The 17,012-nt window shown below is 45.9% G+C and overlaps 1 protein-coding gene across 1 annotated transcript; it reads left to right on the top strand.

The window, feature by feature from the left end:
* The first annotated feature begins 4,465 nt into the window (after window positions 1-4,465).
* Window positions 4,466-12,474, top strand: dldh (dihydrolipoamide dehydrogenase). Its single transcript, XM_015965650.2, has 14 exons — window positions 4,466-4,616; window positions 5,336-5,411; window positions 6,516-6,595; window positions 6,728-6,796; window positions 6,907-6,976; window positions 8,653-8,753; window positions 8,850-8,993; window positions 9,073-9,174; window positions 9,441-9,631; window positions 9,707-9,877; window positions 10,892-11,081; window positions 11,370-11,507; window positions 11,718-11,807; window positions 11,898-12,474. Exons 1-14 carry the CDS (start codon window positions 4,578-4,580, stop codon window positions 11,961-11,963), a joined length of 1,527 nt encoding a protein of 508 aa, XP_015821136.1. The 5' UTR covers window positions 4,466-4,577; the 3' UTR covers window positions 11,964-12,474.
* The last annotated feature ends 4,538 nt before the right edge of the window (window positions 12,475-17,012 follow it).

Genomic DNA, 17,012 nt, shown 5'->3' with positions numbered 1-17,012 from the left:
CCAAAACCACGCCTCCATCAGATCTGGAAGATTCTGATTGTGTGTGTGATGTGTGATGTGGCTTAACCTTACGTGAGATCAGTCTCTATTGGAAACATTTAAAGTTACATTACTTATTACATTCTATAGGATTATAATATCAAGTAATTAATATTTTCATTTCACAAATCGGTTCACATTTTATTATTGACTAACACTATTAAAAAGCAAGAGTCCTTTGTCCTCATTCTTCTCTTGGGCTGGAAAGGAAAACAGTTTAGAAGCAGATGCGTGAGACCTTGAACAATATCTCATGCAGATTAGTTCTTGCTGAGGAGAGGGGGGAAATGACTTTTAGGTGGAAAACAGTAATTTCGTTCCGTTACATCGTCATTTGATCCCAGCCTTACAGCCCCACCCTCAGCTCCACCTCTCTTCACTTTTATGGACTTGTCTGGGCTTGACGGAACCTTTGACACTGTCAAAATGGTTGGTGGTGGCCACCTCTCATTTTGGCACAAAAACTTCTAATTGGAGCCTATGGACACAAATTGTTCAGTAATAATAATAATAATGCATTGAACTTATATAGCGCTTTTCTAGACACCCAAAGACGCTTTCACACACTCTCACATTCACACACTGCTAGTGATGGTAAGCTACTTGTAGCCACAGCCGGAGTATATATGTCCATGCCCAAAACTAACGGAGTTTTCAGCTAGAAAAATGAAGTAGAGCAACTCCAAAGTAAAGGCACCTCCGGCCTGCTTAGTAACAAAATCATAACTAGGTAAGCCGACCGAGGACATCAGGCTTCGATGGTCCACCTCGGTGAAAGATCTGTGTTTCCGTCGTTGTTGATGGTCCCTTCTCCGAGACCGGAGATCAGCGGGACATAAGCTACATGCTAATCTGAAGCCGACTGCATGTTTTCAGCTAGAAAAATGCGGTTCATTGACTTCAAAGTGGAGCAGCATCAACAAAAAGAGCTGCATTGTTTCTGTGGTCTCCCGCAGAGATCCACCATTGGCCAGCATTACTACAGCCTCGCTTCGGAGTCAGCCCGGCTGCTTCGGAAATGGGAACAGGCAGCCTCCTGCTAATCTCAGGCAGGAGACAGGAGAGGCTGGGCGCCCGCTCAAGGTTCTTATGCCCCCCCCTTCAACCTGCAAAATAAAGTACAGAATTTTAAATGTACTTTCTGATTAAAGAAGCAGAAACTGCTTGGATGATCTGTTAGTAACCACAGCTTTCCATTTTGTCCAGCTATGATTGACATCGAAGCACAGTGACAAAACTAAAGTTCAGAGTCGAAATGGCCGAATCTATTAACATGAGGCTGAGGCCTTTCTCTGGAGCTAGCCCTGAAGTCACGTGGCTCTGATGTTCTTCTTCTTCGCATATATCGCATCTGATGTAAAATAACAAATAAAAGAAACCTTTCACTACATGTACCTAAATGTGCTATGTGAAAGCAAATAATGTGAACAGAGTCCAGGTGAAAGAAATGGATGCAGGAAACTACTGGAAAAATTTTGCAAAAAGAACAAAATTAACAAAACCCTATAATATATGTAAGGGAAAATAAAATCTTCTGAGCAAAAATGTTATCAAAACAGAAGGGCTAAATAATCTGTTGCCCATAACTGGCAAAAATCAAAATAAAGGAGATCATAATAGAAATGGCAAAAAGGAATCAGCTGTAAAGATGTAATGCAGAAATGTATATCTATGAATATATCTTTAAGAGAAGTAATAATTTAAGAAAAAGAAACACTAAACACTAAAATGTAAATCAGTGATGTTAGTAATCAAACCTATATGTGAATATACCCCATAAGGAATCAGAGATTAGTTAATTAAAAAAAATGGAATTTCTATAAACACAACAGTTTGTTGAATACTCCCCTTCCATAACATTATCTTCCATCATAGTCATTTTCTTATCTAATTTACATTTTAAATAATTGTTAATGTACAGGGCAACGCCACCACCCCTTTTATTTATTCTATTTACAAAATGAAGTTCATACCCTTCTATTTGTACTTCAGTCATCCCTTCATCATAAAGCCAAGTCTCAGTAATGGCAATGACTTTGAATTAACTTTTAAATTTACCTAAATAATCCTTTATTGTTGACATCTTGGAAACTAAACTTCTACTGTTTATGTGTATGATTGATAATGAATCATTGTTAATTATCCCACTATTTAGAGGATCTTCTGCATAATAATTACTATTTATATTTAACTCAAAAAAACTTTCATCTATTTTACTGTGAAGTTCATATATTTTCTCATGGGAATCCATTTATTCTTTATGAATTCATTTGTACTTCCATATCCATAGTTAAACTGATTCCACTATCCATTATTTAGCCAGTGCTACACAATAAATCATCTTTTACCCTGGAACACTTCTAGATCTTTCAACTCTTTGATCATTTTTGCATTTAGACCTTCTTGCTCTCTACAACACCATTTCTCGTCCATGTGGCTGTGATTTTTTTCTGTTTTCTCAGCACCCTTGCTTCTTTGGCTATTGTTTCATTCTTTTTCGTCAGGTGTTCATTTATGTACACATTTGTACCTTTCAGTTTTTTTTTTGCTTGCCTCAACAACTCATTTCTGTACTTCCTACTGGTAAATCGCACTATGATGACTGGTTTTAAGGCGACTGCCTTTCTTGGAAGGGTATGACAGATTGATATTGCTTCACTTTGGATATTAATGTTCTAACTGTGCAAGAAGCTCAACACTTGTTGTTCTAGTGACTGGAGTTCTTCCTGCGGAGCATCCTCAGTAGTATTTCCATCTCCAGTAACTCTGGCATAAGTCCTATGTCTTGTTTCCAAACCAGTTATCACCAAGTCTTCCCTTCTGGTATACTGCTCCAGTTCATCCACCCTCTGTTCCAATACATGATCTTCTTGTCCCTTTCTGCAAGCTTGAATTTCAGTGTCTTGACCTCGTCCATTAATGATAGTAGTTGATCCTGTTGTACTGTTAGCTTAGACAGCTCGGCTGACATAAAATTAAATGCTTTTTTAAAATTTCCTCCATATCTTCCTCGAGTTTCTCCGTTTTTCTAGGAGGGACCATTGTATTAGGCTTACCTCTCTCTCGGCCCTGGTTGCCGGTGAATCTGGAGCCTGGAGCCCCAGGCTGAGCCTGATGGTTGGATCAGGTGGCTGGTATTGAGGTGATGGTGGAGCCTGGCTGCTGGGCCTGGAGGCTGCTGGGCCTGGAGGTTGCAGGGCCTGGAGTCTGCTGGGCCTGGAGGCTACTGGTGTAGTAGGCAGGCTGCTTTGCCTGGAGGCTGATGGTGGAGCCTGGCTGCTGGGCCTGGAGGCTGCTGGTGGAGCCTGGCTTCTGGGCCTGGAGGCTGATGGTGGAGCCTGGCTGCTAGGCCTGGAGGCTGATGGTGGAGCCTGGCTGCTGGGCCTGGAGGCTGCTGGTGGAGCCAGGCTGCTGGGCCTGGAGGCTGATGGTGGAGCCTGGCTGCTGGACCTGGAGGCTACTGGTATAGCCAGGCTGCTAGGCCTGGAGGCTGATGGTGGAGCCTGGCTGCTGGGCCTGGAGGCTGATGGTGGAGCCTGGCTGCTGGGCCCGGAGGTTGCTGGTGGAGCCTGGCTGCTGGGCCTGGAGGCTGCTGGTGGAGCCTGAACCTGAGCAAAAACAAGACAACGGTCATTGAAAGCTTCTCCGGATCACTAGATGGTTAACCAACCATAGATATAAGCGTCGTGGTCAGCAGAGATAGAGGTAGACCAACAAAGGCTGGAGATTCTCCTTGTTCTCCGCACCGACTGCTGTCCGCCGAAATGCCCAAAAGTGAGTGGGAGCATGTTAACAGGCCGTTAGCATGTGTGTCTTACAACCATTATTAAGAAAACACATAGACGTAGTAGATTAATACAAAAGCATAGCTTATAGCGTATTATATTAACGCAACATGTAATGTTTTATTTAGGCGATACGAGGCTCTGTTGGCTTATATTAGCGATCCAGCTTTCGCTTCATTCAGCTCATTTGACAGTTTATCTTAGTTTCAGCTTACTTCAGCTATTCAACAACTTCAGCAATCAGTTACCAAATTTAGCATAAACTGCTAATTTCACAGTTCAGCTAAATGTAAAGATTAAATTGTTAAACTTGTCCAACTGGAATAACAGGTTTTAAGACATTTTAGCTGTTCAGATTTTTATACGATGTTCACAGATTTCAGTTTTTTGCTATTTAACATTATTTTTCTCTATTCTTCACTTACTTTTTGTGCTTTATTTGCTTGTTTGTGCTTTTTGCTTCTACATCTTTCAAGACATTCAGCTCATTTTGACAGTTTTGCTTTGTTTCAGCTTCAGTTCAGCTGTTCAGCAGCTTCAGCTTACAGTTTCAGCTCTCCAGCATTCAAACAGCATTTGTGCAATAAATGCAAATTTTTCTAGTTGAGGCTTGTTTTGTTGCCATAGTTGATGGCCAATAAAGTTTTCTACAAAAGGAGCTTGGACGCCTACTGCGCATGCGCATTACCAGGAGTCCTTGGCTGCTTGCTCTACTCTAGGTTACTTAGCCGGTCAGAGACACAAACACACAAAATGCAAAGCTGGACGCAGCTTTATCGCTCGGTGACCACGGTAAGGATGATAATTATTACTACGTTAGGCTCCACGTGTTGTCATTAAAGATGTCAGGCTGGTTTCAGTCGCTAAGGGTGTGTGAGTGGTATTTTCGTACTCGAGCTATGCTAGCTGACGTGCTAGCTGCTCAGTTAACTGAAGTTGTATGTAGAACATTTATCTCAGTATATTCCGCTGGGAAAGTTCATATCACACCGCTGTTGTACTACGTGGCTTAATGTGCCATTTGATACGTTCTCAATTTGCACATTGTGTGTGAGTCAAATCTAGTGTAGGTGGAAATCACAAATGTCAATGAAATCAGGACTTTTGTAATACTTTTCGATCACCATGTGCAATTCATTAACAGTAGAGTATGTCTCTGTGATGTATCACGTTTAAATCTAACTGTATGTTTAACATTTTGTGTTTGTTTCACGTCTGACTTGTTTCCTCACTGTTTTAGCATGCTAAGACTGCTAGCTCCGGTTCCCATGTAGCCTACATGAAGGACCTATTATCTGTCCTTGTTATTCTTTATAGTATTCGCTTTTCAGAAGCATTTTTGCTTTAGGAACTAAACAGTGCTGTCGTTGGTAGAGCCCTCTGCATGTTTAGCAAGGGTAAATATTCTGTAAAGAAAACATTTGAAGGTTTAAACAGGGAATTAAAACCCACATAGTTTATCAGTTTGTTTTGGTGTTTCATCAATAATGCTTGTGTGATTTGCTTCCCAGCTGAACCACCAGCTCCCCTACAAGCTGCACGGAGCTGCTACTGTGTCCGTCCGAACTTTTGCTGACAAAGCAGCAAGTAAGAAATCCTGGAAGTTTGATCATTGAAACCATGAAATCTTGTTTCATTCTATTAGTTTAAATATAACACAAGTCCTCATCAAAGTTTTTTGTCCCAGACAGACAAGGCACTTTCACTGTGATGTTCAGACCCACTTTAAATGACTGTTGTTTCTAAAACACACAAACTTCAGACAGATGACCATGGGATCATGCTTTCCCTACTAATATGAATTCATATTAAAGCTAAAGTACATTCAGTAGATATAATTTTGAGATTTCAAACCAGGCATTTACAACATGTTCTTTGGCAGTCGGCCTCCTGGCAGCAGCTGCTCATGAAATGGTTCAGATGGTCAGTGAGAGGGTGATTGTTGGTCTGTATGAAGCAGGGTTGGGGCCCAACACATGGAACCACATACCGGTACATCAGGCCGTGATTAGGGCCCAGATCTGATATTCCAGGTCATTTTGGGACGTTTCTAAGTGACGTAAGGCCTGGGGTCATAATTGTTTTATTTTCTGTTTCCCCTAGAATAAAATGCCACATTTTTTTAAACATAAAGTCCTAACAATGAGAGTATTGTTGCCATCTCATTGCAATAAGTAAAGTCTCTAGTAGGGATGTCCCGATACAACTTTCACTTTCAATACGATACTGATATTGCAGCCTTCAGTATTGACCGATACCGATATCAATCTGATACGATATCAGCACAAATCATACAGACTTTGACCTGTGTCATAGTGTAGAATGTATGAAAGGCTGGATCAAGTGATGGTACTCAATCGGAGAGCCAATAACAGTATTTTTTTCTTAACCATTGGTTGCAAAAATGTGAACTTTAACAGACTGCTTATATCGGAGATTTTTGATGCCGCGCGACATAATCCGATAGTGTTTATGGGCCGCTATCAAATTACTTCCGATATCGATATCATAATGGGACTTCCCTAGTCTCTGGAGTCCCTCTGTCAGACTGCTTCTCTCGTTTCTTTAGAAGTTTTCCCCGACAGCGGAGTACATCTTAGCCCCAGATCCATCCATGTTGTCGTAAATCCCAGGGTGTGTGTTCTGTGTTTCTGCTGTTGTGAGTGAGGTTTTGGTGTGTTTCCTTTGTAGTTGATGCAGACGTCACAGTGGTCGGCTCTGGTCCCGGAGGATATGTCGCTGCCATCAAAGCTGCACAGCTTGGTTTTAAGGTGAGTTTCCTCTGTGACACAAACACGGGAGTACCCGACCTGCTGCTACTTCTATCCAGTGAACCTTGAATCCGCAGAAACTGGTTTCTAAAATGAATACGGGTTTTCTAACAATTGGATTTCCTTTGGCAGACAGTTTGTGTTGAGAAAAATGCAACACTGGGTGGGACGTGTCTAAATGTTGGCTGCATCCCCTCAAAGGTAAAGAGCTGGTGTCTGTGTTGATCAGGAAGTTAAGCTTGTTTAGACTCATTTAGTTAGACTTTATGAAGTAAAATCCTTGGATTGATTAAATGTTTTGTTTTCTGTAGGCTCTGCTCAACAACTCCTACTTGTACCACATGGCACACGGCAAGGACTTTGAAAGCAGAGGCATCGAAAGTAAGACGGGACGATGTTCTTGACACACGTTTTACATTTTATGAGGCTTTGCAGGCTCGACCGGGTTCCACAGCAGTTTTCAGACACACGTGAAAACTGAACAGGCGCAACCCAACTGGCTACAGAGCTCTCAAACCTCACAGACCAAGTGAGACGTGCATCTTCCTGAATACTTCTGCAGCCAAGTGATGGCTCGTTCATACGGGGCACTAGGGGGCCGTCCATCCTGAGCTGAAGGCAGAAGAAGTTAAAGCACTGCATCACACTCCGATGCTTTACTTTTGTGTTTGTTCATTTTAAAGGCTCAAGCATGGAAGTCTAAAAACTCAAAAGATAAATGAACCAAACCAGAACTGGTTTCTATTGAACTATAATGTACAATACAGTGTATGCTCCCCAAGTGGTGAGCTTTGTGCTCTATGTTCTTTGTCCCCCAGTAGGTGGTGCCGGTGTAAAACCCACGCCGGTAGCCCAGAGAACACGAGACTCTGTAAAGCACGGGTGTCAAACTCAGGCCCTCGGGCCAAAGTTGACCTGTGATCTGTTTTTATTTGGCCTGTGAGATCAAATATATATTAAAACCATTTTGCCACAAAGACCACAAATCTCATTGTGCTTTGCAGCGTTAGCGAGGCAGTAGAAGCGCCCCCTCCTTTCTGTTTACGATCATTAGCATCCGTGCTACTAGAATCCGCGTCTGCAGCGATGCCATCCTCGGCCTCAAACAAGCTGATAATACTCCTCAAATCGCCGAGTTTACTCTGCAGTTTGCTGACTTTTAAGTCCAGAAATTGAGATTTCAGCCGCTCCGCAGTCCGTCCACAGCTGACATGGAAAGCTCACCAACCCGGCCTTAGCTGCTCAGGTTCTCTATGTTCAGCAGCACTTATCTCCGTGAGCAACTGTTGTCTGTGAGGAAGATGAACAAAAGTCTCACTGATGAACTCCTTCTTAGCTTAGAGTCCAACCCCACAGGTGCAGGTCTGGCTGGAACAGGTGAGCATCGCAGTAAATCAGAGTGGATTAGTTAGTTTTCATGCACTTTTTCTGCTCCAAAGCATGAAAGTTAATGAGATATTTTCATTTAAGAGAATTGCTATTTTTTTGGTTTTTGTTGTTGGCCTGTAAAAAAAGATGAAGCCTACTCTAAAACAGGAAGTGGAAAGGCCACAGATAGAAGAGTAGAATAGAAACAGAACAGCAGCAATAACATTCATTACAGGAGCAGAAAAGGAGAGTAAAAAATAAGAATAAAGAGTAAACAACAAGAAAACAGAAACTAAAAGATTCAAAAGGTAAAAATGTAATAAATGCTGAATAAACACATTTGAAGGAATAAAAAGTTTTAAAAAATCGAGACATAAGTAACGACTGATGTGTTTAAGATTCACTTGCTCGTGTGTAATTTAGTCGTACCAGATTCAGTGTTTATGTAAAAATAAGTTTGTTTCCAAATGAGACGGTTCAACAACACACATCTGTAGATGAAGGAACATGTGCACATTTCTCGTCACTTTTCAATAAATGTTGAGTTTGGCCCGCTACTTCGTCCCAGTTTCTCGTTTAAGCCCAGTGTGAATTTGAGTTTGACACCCCTGCAGAGGATGCACACAGGAGGTAGCAGAGGTGGAACTGCTGGCTCAGCCGTGGAGTAACTGCTGATGTCCTCCTCTCAGTCTCAGGCATATCGTTGAACTTGGAGAAGATGATGGCTCAGAAGAGCGGCGCCGTGAAAGCTCTGACCGGAGGAATTGCTCATCTGTTCAAACAGAACAAAGTCAGACTCTGGTTTGATTTTATGTAACGCATCAATAATAAACAACACTATCAGGTGTTTTGATTGACATACCTCCTGTGATGGGGTTCTCATCAGGTCACCCATGTGAACGGCTTTGGAAGGTTAACCGGAAAGAACCAGGTCACCGCCACGGCGGCCGACGGCTCTGAGCAGGTCATCAACACTAAGAACATCCTCCTTGCCACTGGCTCTGAGGTCACTCCCTTCCCTGGCATCCAGGTACCACGTCTTCTGAATCATTTGTGTCAGAGGCTTCAGCTCCCGCTTTATAAAAACGGGAAACATTATGTCTCACCAGATAGACGAGGACACGGTTGTGTCGTCCACAGGAGCGCTGTCCCTGAAGAGAGTCCCAGAGGAGATGATTGTGATCGGCGCGGGTGTGATTGGAGTGGAGCTGGTCAGCATCACTTTAGTGTCTGAAACTCTCCGAGCCTCCCATCATGCCGTGCTGCTCGCGGGGCTGAAAACATTCATAGCTTTATTTGAATAATTCTGTTAAGATAAATCTGAGTGCAGCTTTTGCTGAACAGCTGCTGTTGCACATTTATTCCCGAGTACTTGATAAGTAAATGAACTATTTATTAAAATTCTACATTACTGAAGTATTTAGTTACTACAGCCCTACTGAGAGTCTCTGGAACAGCAGACTTTTGTGTCCTGCAGGGGTCGGTGTGGCAGCGTCTGGGCTCTAAGGTCACAGCCGTGGAGTTCCTGGGCCACGTGGGTGGCGTAGGCATTGACATGGAAATCTCCAAGAACTTCCAGCGCATCCTACAGAAGCAAGGGCTCAAGTTCAAGCTGGGCACCAAAGTTCTAGGAGCTACCAAGAGGCCAGATGGCAAGATCGATGTGGCGTGAGTCTGCTGACTGCAGAGTCTGGATAACGTTGTGAAGTTATGGATCATAAAGTATTGGCGGTGCTCTTTCAGGATGGAGGCTGCAGCTGGGGGGAAGAACGAGACTCTGACATGTGACGTTCTGCTGGTTTGCATCGGCAGACGACCGTTCACCCAGAACCTGGGTCTGGAGACCATCGGCATCGAGCTGGACAACAGGGGCCGGATACCCGTCAACGGTCGCTTCCAGACCAAAGTACCCAGGTGAGTCCAGCCCGGTCTGATTTCACCAGATTTACCTAAATGAAACTTCACACGTTAAACTAGGGCTGCTGCTCCATCACGGCAAAACTGATCCCAATTGTTAAGCTTGAAGTTGAGATCTCGATTATCACGATCTTACATTAACACAAATACTTCAAATAACTAGAGAGATACAGTCCAAACATCTGTAATATAAAGATAAAGAGAAACAAACAAATAAGTTGCACTGAACTCGATTAGCTGCTGCACAATCATCACTTAGCCCTGTCCAGCGGTGCTGTAGGGCTGTGTGCAGCAGCACGATGCAGCCTGTCGCTCAGAGCGATGGAACTATTATCGGTGTGAGAAAATGGAAGTGTGGCGTAAAGACGGTCAAAGAAGTGTCTGATGCTCATTGTGAGTTTGCAGCCCTGATTAAATACGCATCCACTTCAGACGTGGCTCGCTTTGCTTGTATAAAAACAGTTTTTTGAGCGAGTGAAAAGGGGTTAGGATTGGTCAGTCGATGTGATCATGATGCACATCATTCCCTTTCCTAATGTCTGAAGGACGGTCCGGAGCGCAGACCGAGTGTTCATCTGGAGAGAACATAGACGACAAAGTTCTACAGAAAGTAGCTAAGGGTCCTCAGAAAGGTCACTAGGCTGTTCACTAGGTGCCTTGGGGAAAGAAAAGTCAAGAAGGAGGCCTGAAAAGTTGTTGGAAATAGTGAATGAGTTGCTAAGTTAGCAACGCTGCGTGGGAGGTGCGCTTGATTTGCAACTCAAAGCAGCGCAGGACCAAACTACGAGGGAGGAGCAAATAATCAGCTCATTTCGTTTATAATCGTTTAAAACCCAGATCGCAATTGTGATGAAGATTCAAATAATGGAGGAACCCAGTGTTGAGTTACAGGTTCTGTAAGTCCCTGTGTGAGTCCTCCGGGCTTACTAAAGCCCGCTGAGCAGAGGTCCTAGCAGCCTAGAGGGACTTCGTCATGAGCACACATCTATAACACTTCTCTCTTCTCCGCAGCGTTTATGCCATTGGTGATGTGATTGCCGGGCCCATGTTGGCCCACAAGGCTGAGGATGAGGGCATAATCTGCGTGGAGGGCATGGCCGGCGGCGCCGTGCACATCGACTACAACTGTGTTCCCTCCGTCATCTACACACATCCTGAGGTGGCCTGGGTGGGCAAGTCAGAGGAGCAGCTCAAAGATGAGGTGCACCAGCATTAGTGGTCCCCAACATCGCGCTGTTATGACCATCTATAGAATCAGGTTTAACTTTTTAAGTGTTTTCTCCCCAACGCAGCAGGGAGTACACTCTTCATACACAAACATCATCCTTACCTGGGCTTGGTAGTTAGGGATGCTTCCAACAGTTGGAGTTAACTTCATGGTGTCTTCTGGGTGGAATCATGAGAGATGATGGCACGCTTAGAGATGGCAGACAATGAAATATCATCTGCTTATTACACCTCTGTGTCCTCTGTGCTTCCCGTTCCTCAGGGCGTTCCGTACAAAGTTGGCAAGTTCCCCTTTGCAGCCAACAGCCGAGCCAAGACCAATGCTGACACGGACGGCCTGGTGAAGATCCTCAGCCACAAGGAGACCGACAGGATGCTCGGAGCTCACATACTAGGAAGTGTAAGAGCTGAAACTATTGTGTGGATACATGTAGGACATTTTTTTGTAGGATGGCGGCCCCTGCTGGTCTGTTTGGGTTAAACAACATGAGACACACAACTCTGAAGTATAATCAGGCCTGCAGGTGGTGTGACCTATCTAAATGTTAAAAGGGTCTGTTTTAATCCAGGACAGCACACATGGTAAACAGCTGTTTTCTTTTCCCTGAAGGGAGCAGGAGAGATGATCAATGAAGCTGCTCTAGCCATGGAGTATGGCGCCTCCTGTGAGGATGTGGCTCGAGTCTGCCACGCCCATCCCGTACGTAACGGCCTCAATCTTACATTTGTAAAGATCTCCCCTAAACAGTGGAGCTCTTTAACCTCCTCCTGTCGGTCCTTTCTCCTGCAGACGGTGTCGGAGGCTTTTAGGGAAGCCAACCTGGCAGCATCCTTTGGAAAAGCAATCAACTTTTAACCTGCCAGCTGTTTTCTCACCTCTGGACGTAACGGTGGAAACAGCAGGAAGCTGTTTGGGGACAGAAACCTTCACCGACCTAAACCCACTCTAAATCCAAACCTACCACAGTTTGCTCCATGTTATTTAAATGTTTCAGCAAAACAAAGACTGTCTGGAGTCAGGCTTTTGGTTTTCCACTTGTAGTTTAAAAGATCCCAGTCCGATCAATAAAGTCTGTGGTGTCCGAAGACAGGAAGGCTTTTGTTTCTCTGGTTTTTAGTCTGGAAGATTTTCTTGGGATGAAAATAACAGAAAATCTAAGCAGTTCCTGAATTTTCAGAGTAAGCGTCCACTTTCAAAACCCTTGTGGCTTTGTGAGCTCGGCCCAGTCACACGGCACAACTGTACCTCACCGGCTCAGTGTAAGCTGCTGCTGGGGAAAAATCCTGCTCCAGTTACTTCACTGGTTTGCTTCAGGTTGTTGTTGCTTGTGTCTCCATTTAAACCAATAAATGCAGTTCTTCAGCCAGATGTTTGGTCTTTCATCGGAGTGGTGTGTAAAGTTATAAACCCCCACTTTCACCCAATATGTTCCCATGGCTCACTTCCAGAGAGCCAGACTTTGTCATTTTCAGTAGTTTCAGAATTTCTGAAGGTTTTCCAAAACTCTTTTTGAAGTTTCTTTACTCATTTTCAGTGTGGTCCTTTACTTCGCCAACATGGGAGGCATCGGACCCAAGGAGATGAACCAAAAGTCCTTTCATGGTGAGGCTGGGTCAGAAGCTGGCTGCTGTTTCATCCACGCTTTACAAGCTCTTTGGTCGAAACACTGTTGTCTTTAGATTAAACCACACATGTAAAGATCTTAGCCAGATGTTTAGTGCATCCATCACCTTGAGTACAAAATGTTTCCTAAATCAAAAGCAGGACTGAAGCTCTCAGATTTTTTTTCTAGATTTAGTGTGCAAACATGGACTAACTTCAGCTCCAAGCTGCGTCATCGGTCCGGCCAACTCTAGTCCTGCTGCTGATTTGGAGGAAATCCAGGCCAAAACGTGTCATGAACCAGTCATTTTGGAAACATTAAGCTGAAAATTAGAGTTTGGAATTTGATAATAGCCAAGAGCACTAAACAGTCATTAAGCCATTTGAACTCCGGTTCTCTCAAAACCACGTCTCACATCTAAAACTTGACCTTAACTAAGGGGACTCCAAAGGCCAACCTACCTGTTTATACCATCTATATAGAGGTAGGATCCAAGGGCTAAATGACCATTTAAACTTGTGAAGTGGTGTAGACAACAATATGTTTAAAGTACTGATGGAACTGAATCAGAAATAAAAATGAACCATGCAAAAGAGTGGAGTATTAACCCTTCTGAGGTATACAGTAGTTTCTCTAAAGCTGTTGTGTTTTCCATCCATCCATCCATTCATTTTCTTCTGCTTATCCGGAGTTGGATCATGGAGGCAGCAGCCAAGAGGCCCAGACTTCCCTCTCCCCAGCCACTTGGGCCAGCTTTTCCGGGGGTGGGTTTCTATAAGAAAATAATTACTGGTCTAGAATGGCCTTAAATAGCCCATTTTACCTGTGCAGAATACCAGTTTTTCCACGTCCAGTCACAGGTAGGTAAATGCATAAACCCTCTCAAAGTATCCTTGTCAACAGAAAGCAGTTAAGAAAAAACAACTAGAAAGATAAAATATTGCCGTCAAAATAAACAATTTTTATTGAACACATTTTGCATATAATCTGTGCAGTTAACCATCTTTATGATTTCACATCCTATTATGACTGAAGCATCTCGTCGTCTTCCTCCGCTTATCCGGGTCCGGGTCACGGGGGCAGCATCCCAACTAAGGAGCTCTAGACCATCCTCTGCCCGGCCACCTCCACCAGCTCCTCCGGCAGGACCCCAAGGCGTTCCCGGCCCAGATTGGAGATGTAACCTCTCCAACGTGTCCTGGGTCGACCCAGGGGCCTCCTGCCGCCAGGACATGCCCGAAACACCTCCCCAGGGAGGCGCCATGGAGGCATCCTGACCAGATGCCCAAACCACCTCAACTGACTCCTCTTGATCCGGAGGAGCAGCGGTTCTACTCCGAGTCCCTCCCGAATGTCCGAGCTCCTCACCCTATCTCTAAGGCTGAGCCCGGTCACCCTACGGAGGAAACTCATTTCGGCTACTTGTATCTGCGATCTCGTTCTTTCGTTCATTACCCAAAGCTCATGACCATAGGTGAGGATTGGGACGTAGATCGACCGGTAAATCGAGAGCCTGGCTTTCTGGCTCAGCTCCCTCTTCACCACGACAGATCGCCTCGGCGTCCGCATCAGTGCAGACGCCGAACCAATCTGCCTGTCGATCTCCCGATTCCTCCTACCCTCACTTGTGAACAAGACCTCGAGATACTTAAACTCCTCCACTTGAGGTAGGACCTCTCTCCCGACCCAGAGTTGGCAAGTCACCCTTTTCCGGTAGAGAACCATGGTCTCAGATTTGGAGGTGCCTTCCTCTCCTGAGGCGCCGGACAGTTTGCCAGAACCTCTTTGGAGTCGATCGATAGTCTTTCTCCATGGTCTCACCAAACTCCTCCCACGCCCGAGATTTTGCCTCGGCAACTGCCACTGCTGCACCCCGCTTGACTATCCGGTACCTGTCTGCTGCCTCCGGAGACCCACAGACCAGCCACACCCTGTAGGCCTCCTTCTTCAGCCTAACGGCTCCCTGAACCTCTGGTGTCCACCAGCGGGTACGGGGGTTGCCACCATGACTGGCACCGGCCACCTTGTGACCACAGCTAGCAACAGCCACCTCAACAATCGCAGAGTGGAACAAGGCCCACTCGGAGTCAATGTCCCCCACTGCTCTCGGGACATGGTCAAAGCTCTGCCGGAGGTGGGAGTTGAAGACCGCCTTGACAGGTTCTTCTGCCAGGCGTTCCAAGCAGACCCTCACTATGCATTTGGGTCTGCCAGGTCTACACGGCATCCTCCCCTGCCATCTGATCCATCTCACCACCAGGTGGTGATCAGTTGACAGCTCCGCTCCTCTCTTCACTCGAGTGTCCAAAACATACGGCCGCAGGTCAGATGACACGACTACAAATTCTATCATCGACCTACGACCTAGGCTGCCCTGGTATCAAGTGTACCGATGGGCATCCTTATGTTTGAACATGGTGTTCGTTATGGCCAAACTGCGGCTTGCACAGAAGTCCAATAACGAAACGCCACTCGAGTTCAGATCAGGCGAGCCGTTCCTCCCAATCACACCCCTCCAGGTCATGCTGTCGTTGCCCATGTCACAACCCCAGAAATGGAAACCCCTGATTTCAATCATGAAATAATTACTTATGATTTTTTTAATGAATTAAATAGTTTTATTGACACAATCCGTTAATTTTCTATTTAAATAATTATTTACGCAGAATATTTTGGGCCTCATTTACTGAATTGTACCACTTTTGCTTCTCCAGTTTTATCATTTTTAATTTCTTTATGTCGTCGTCGTTGTCGTCTTCCTCCGCTTATCCGGGTCCGGGTCGCGGGGGCAGCATCCCAACGAGGGAGCTCCAGGCCGTCCTCTCCCCGGCCTTGTCCACCAGCTCCTCCGGCAGGACCCCAAGGCGTTCCCAGACCAGATTGGAGATGTAACCTCTCCAACGTGACCTGGGTCGACCCGGGGGCCTTCTGCCGGCAGGACATGGCCGAAACACCTCCCCGGGGAGGCATCCTGACCAGATGCCCAAACCACCTCAACTGGCTCCTTTCGATCCGGAGGAGCAGCGGTTCTACTCCGAGTCCCTCCCGAATGTCCGAGCTCCTCAACCTATCTCTAAGGCTGAGCCCGGCCACCCTACGGAGGAAACTCATTTCGGCCGCTTGTATCCGCGATCTCGTTCTTTCGGTCATTACCCAAAGCTCATGACCATAGGTGAGGATTGGGACGTAGATCGACCGGTAAATCGAGAGCCTGGCTTTCTGGCTCAGCTCCCTCTTCCCCACGACAGATCGGCTCAGCGTCCGCATCAGTGCAGACGCCGAACCAATCCGCCTGTCGATCTCCCGATCCCTCCTACCCTCACTCGTGAACAAGAACCCGAGATACTTAAACTCCTCCACTTGAGGTAGGACCTCTCCCCCGACCCGGAGGTGGCAAGCCACCCTTTTCCGGTCGAGAACCATGGTCTCAGATTTGGAGGTGCTGATCCTCATCCCAGCCGCTTCACATTCGGCCGCGAACCTACCCAGCAAGAGCTGAAGGTCAGAGCTGGATGAAGCTAGGAGGACCACATCATCCGCAAAAAGCAGAGACGAGATTCTCCTGCCACCAAACTCGACACACTCCACACCACGGCTGCGTCTAGAAATTCTGTCCATAAAAGTGATGAACAGAACCGGTGACAAAGGGCAGCCCTGGCGGAGTCCAACCCTCACTGGGAACAGGTCCGACTTACTACCGGCTATGCGGACCAAACTCACGCTCCTCTGGTAAAGGGACTGAATGGCCCTTAACAGAAAGCCACCCACCCCATACTCCTGGAGCGTCCCCCACAGGGTGCCCCTGGGGACACGGTCATAAGCCTTCTCCAAATCCACAAAGCACATGTGGATTGGTTGGGCAAACTCCCATGCCCCCTCCATCACCCTTGCAAGGGTATAGAGCTGGCCCACAGTTCCACGGCCAGGACGAAAACCACATTGCTCCTCCTCTATCTGAGATTCAACTATCGATCGGACCCTCCTCACCAGTACCTTGGAGTAGACCTTTCCAGGGAGGCTGAGGAGTGTGATCCTCCTATAGTTGGAACACACCCTCAGGTCACCCTTCTTAAAGATGGGGACCACCACCCCGGTCTGCCACTCCCTAGGTACTGCCCCCGATGACCACGCAATGTTGTAGAGACGTGTCAACCATGACAGCCCTACAACATCCATAGCCTTAAGATACCCAGGACGAACCTCATCCGCCCCCGGGGCTCCGCCGCTGTGTAGTTGTTTGACTACCTCAGCAACTTCTGCCCCCGAGATCGGACAGTCCATCCCCAGGCCTCCCAGCTCTG

Source organism: Nothobranchius furzeri, chromosome 14 (genome assembly GCF_043380555.1).
Source record: "Nothobranchius furzeri strain GRZ-AD chromosome 14, NfurGRZ-RIMD1, whole genome shotgun sequence".
Classification (NCBI taxonomy): domain Eukaryota; kingdom Metazoa; phylum Chordata; class Actinopteri; order Cyprinodontiformes; family Nothobranchiidae; genus Nothobranchius; species Nothobranchius furzeri.
Note: the sequence above shows the minus strand (reverse complement) of the source record. Positions and strands in the feature narration are given on the sequence as shown.

What these genes read in the sequence shown, in the direction of transcription:
- dldh (XM_015965650.2), top strand. Translation starts at nt 4,578, where the DNA reads ATGCAAAGCTGGACGCAGCTTTATCGCTCGGTGACCACG. An exon ending in ATCTGTTCAAACAGAACAAA is followed by an intron (nt 8,754 to 8,849) that starts GTCAGACTCTGG and finishes GGTTCTCATCAG; the next exon opens with GTCACCCATGTGAACGGCTT. An exon ending in GAGTCTGCCACGCCCATCCC is followed by an intron (nt 11,808 to 11,897) that starts GTACGTAACGGC and finishes TTTCTCCTGCAG; the next exon opens with ACGGTGTCGGAGGCTTTTAG.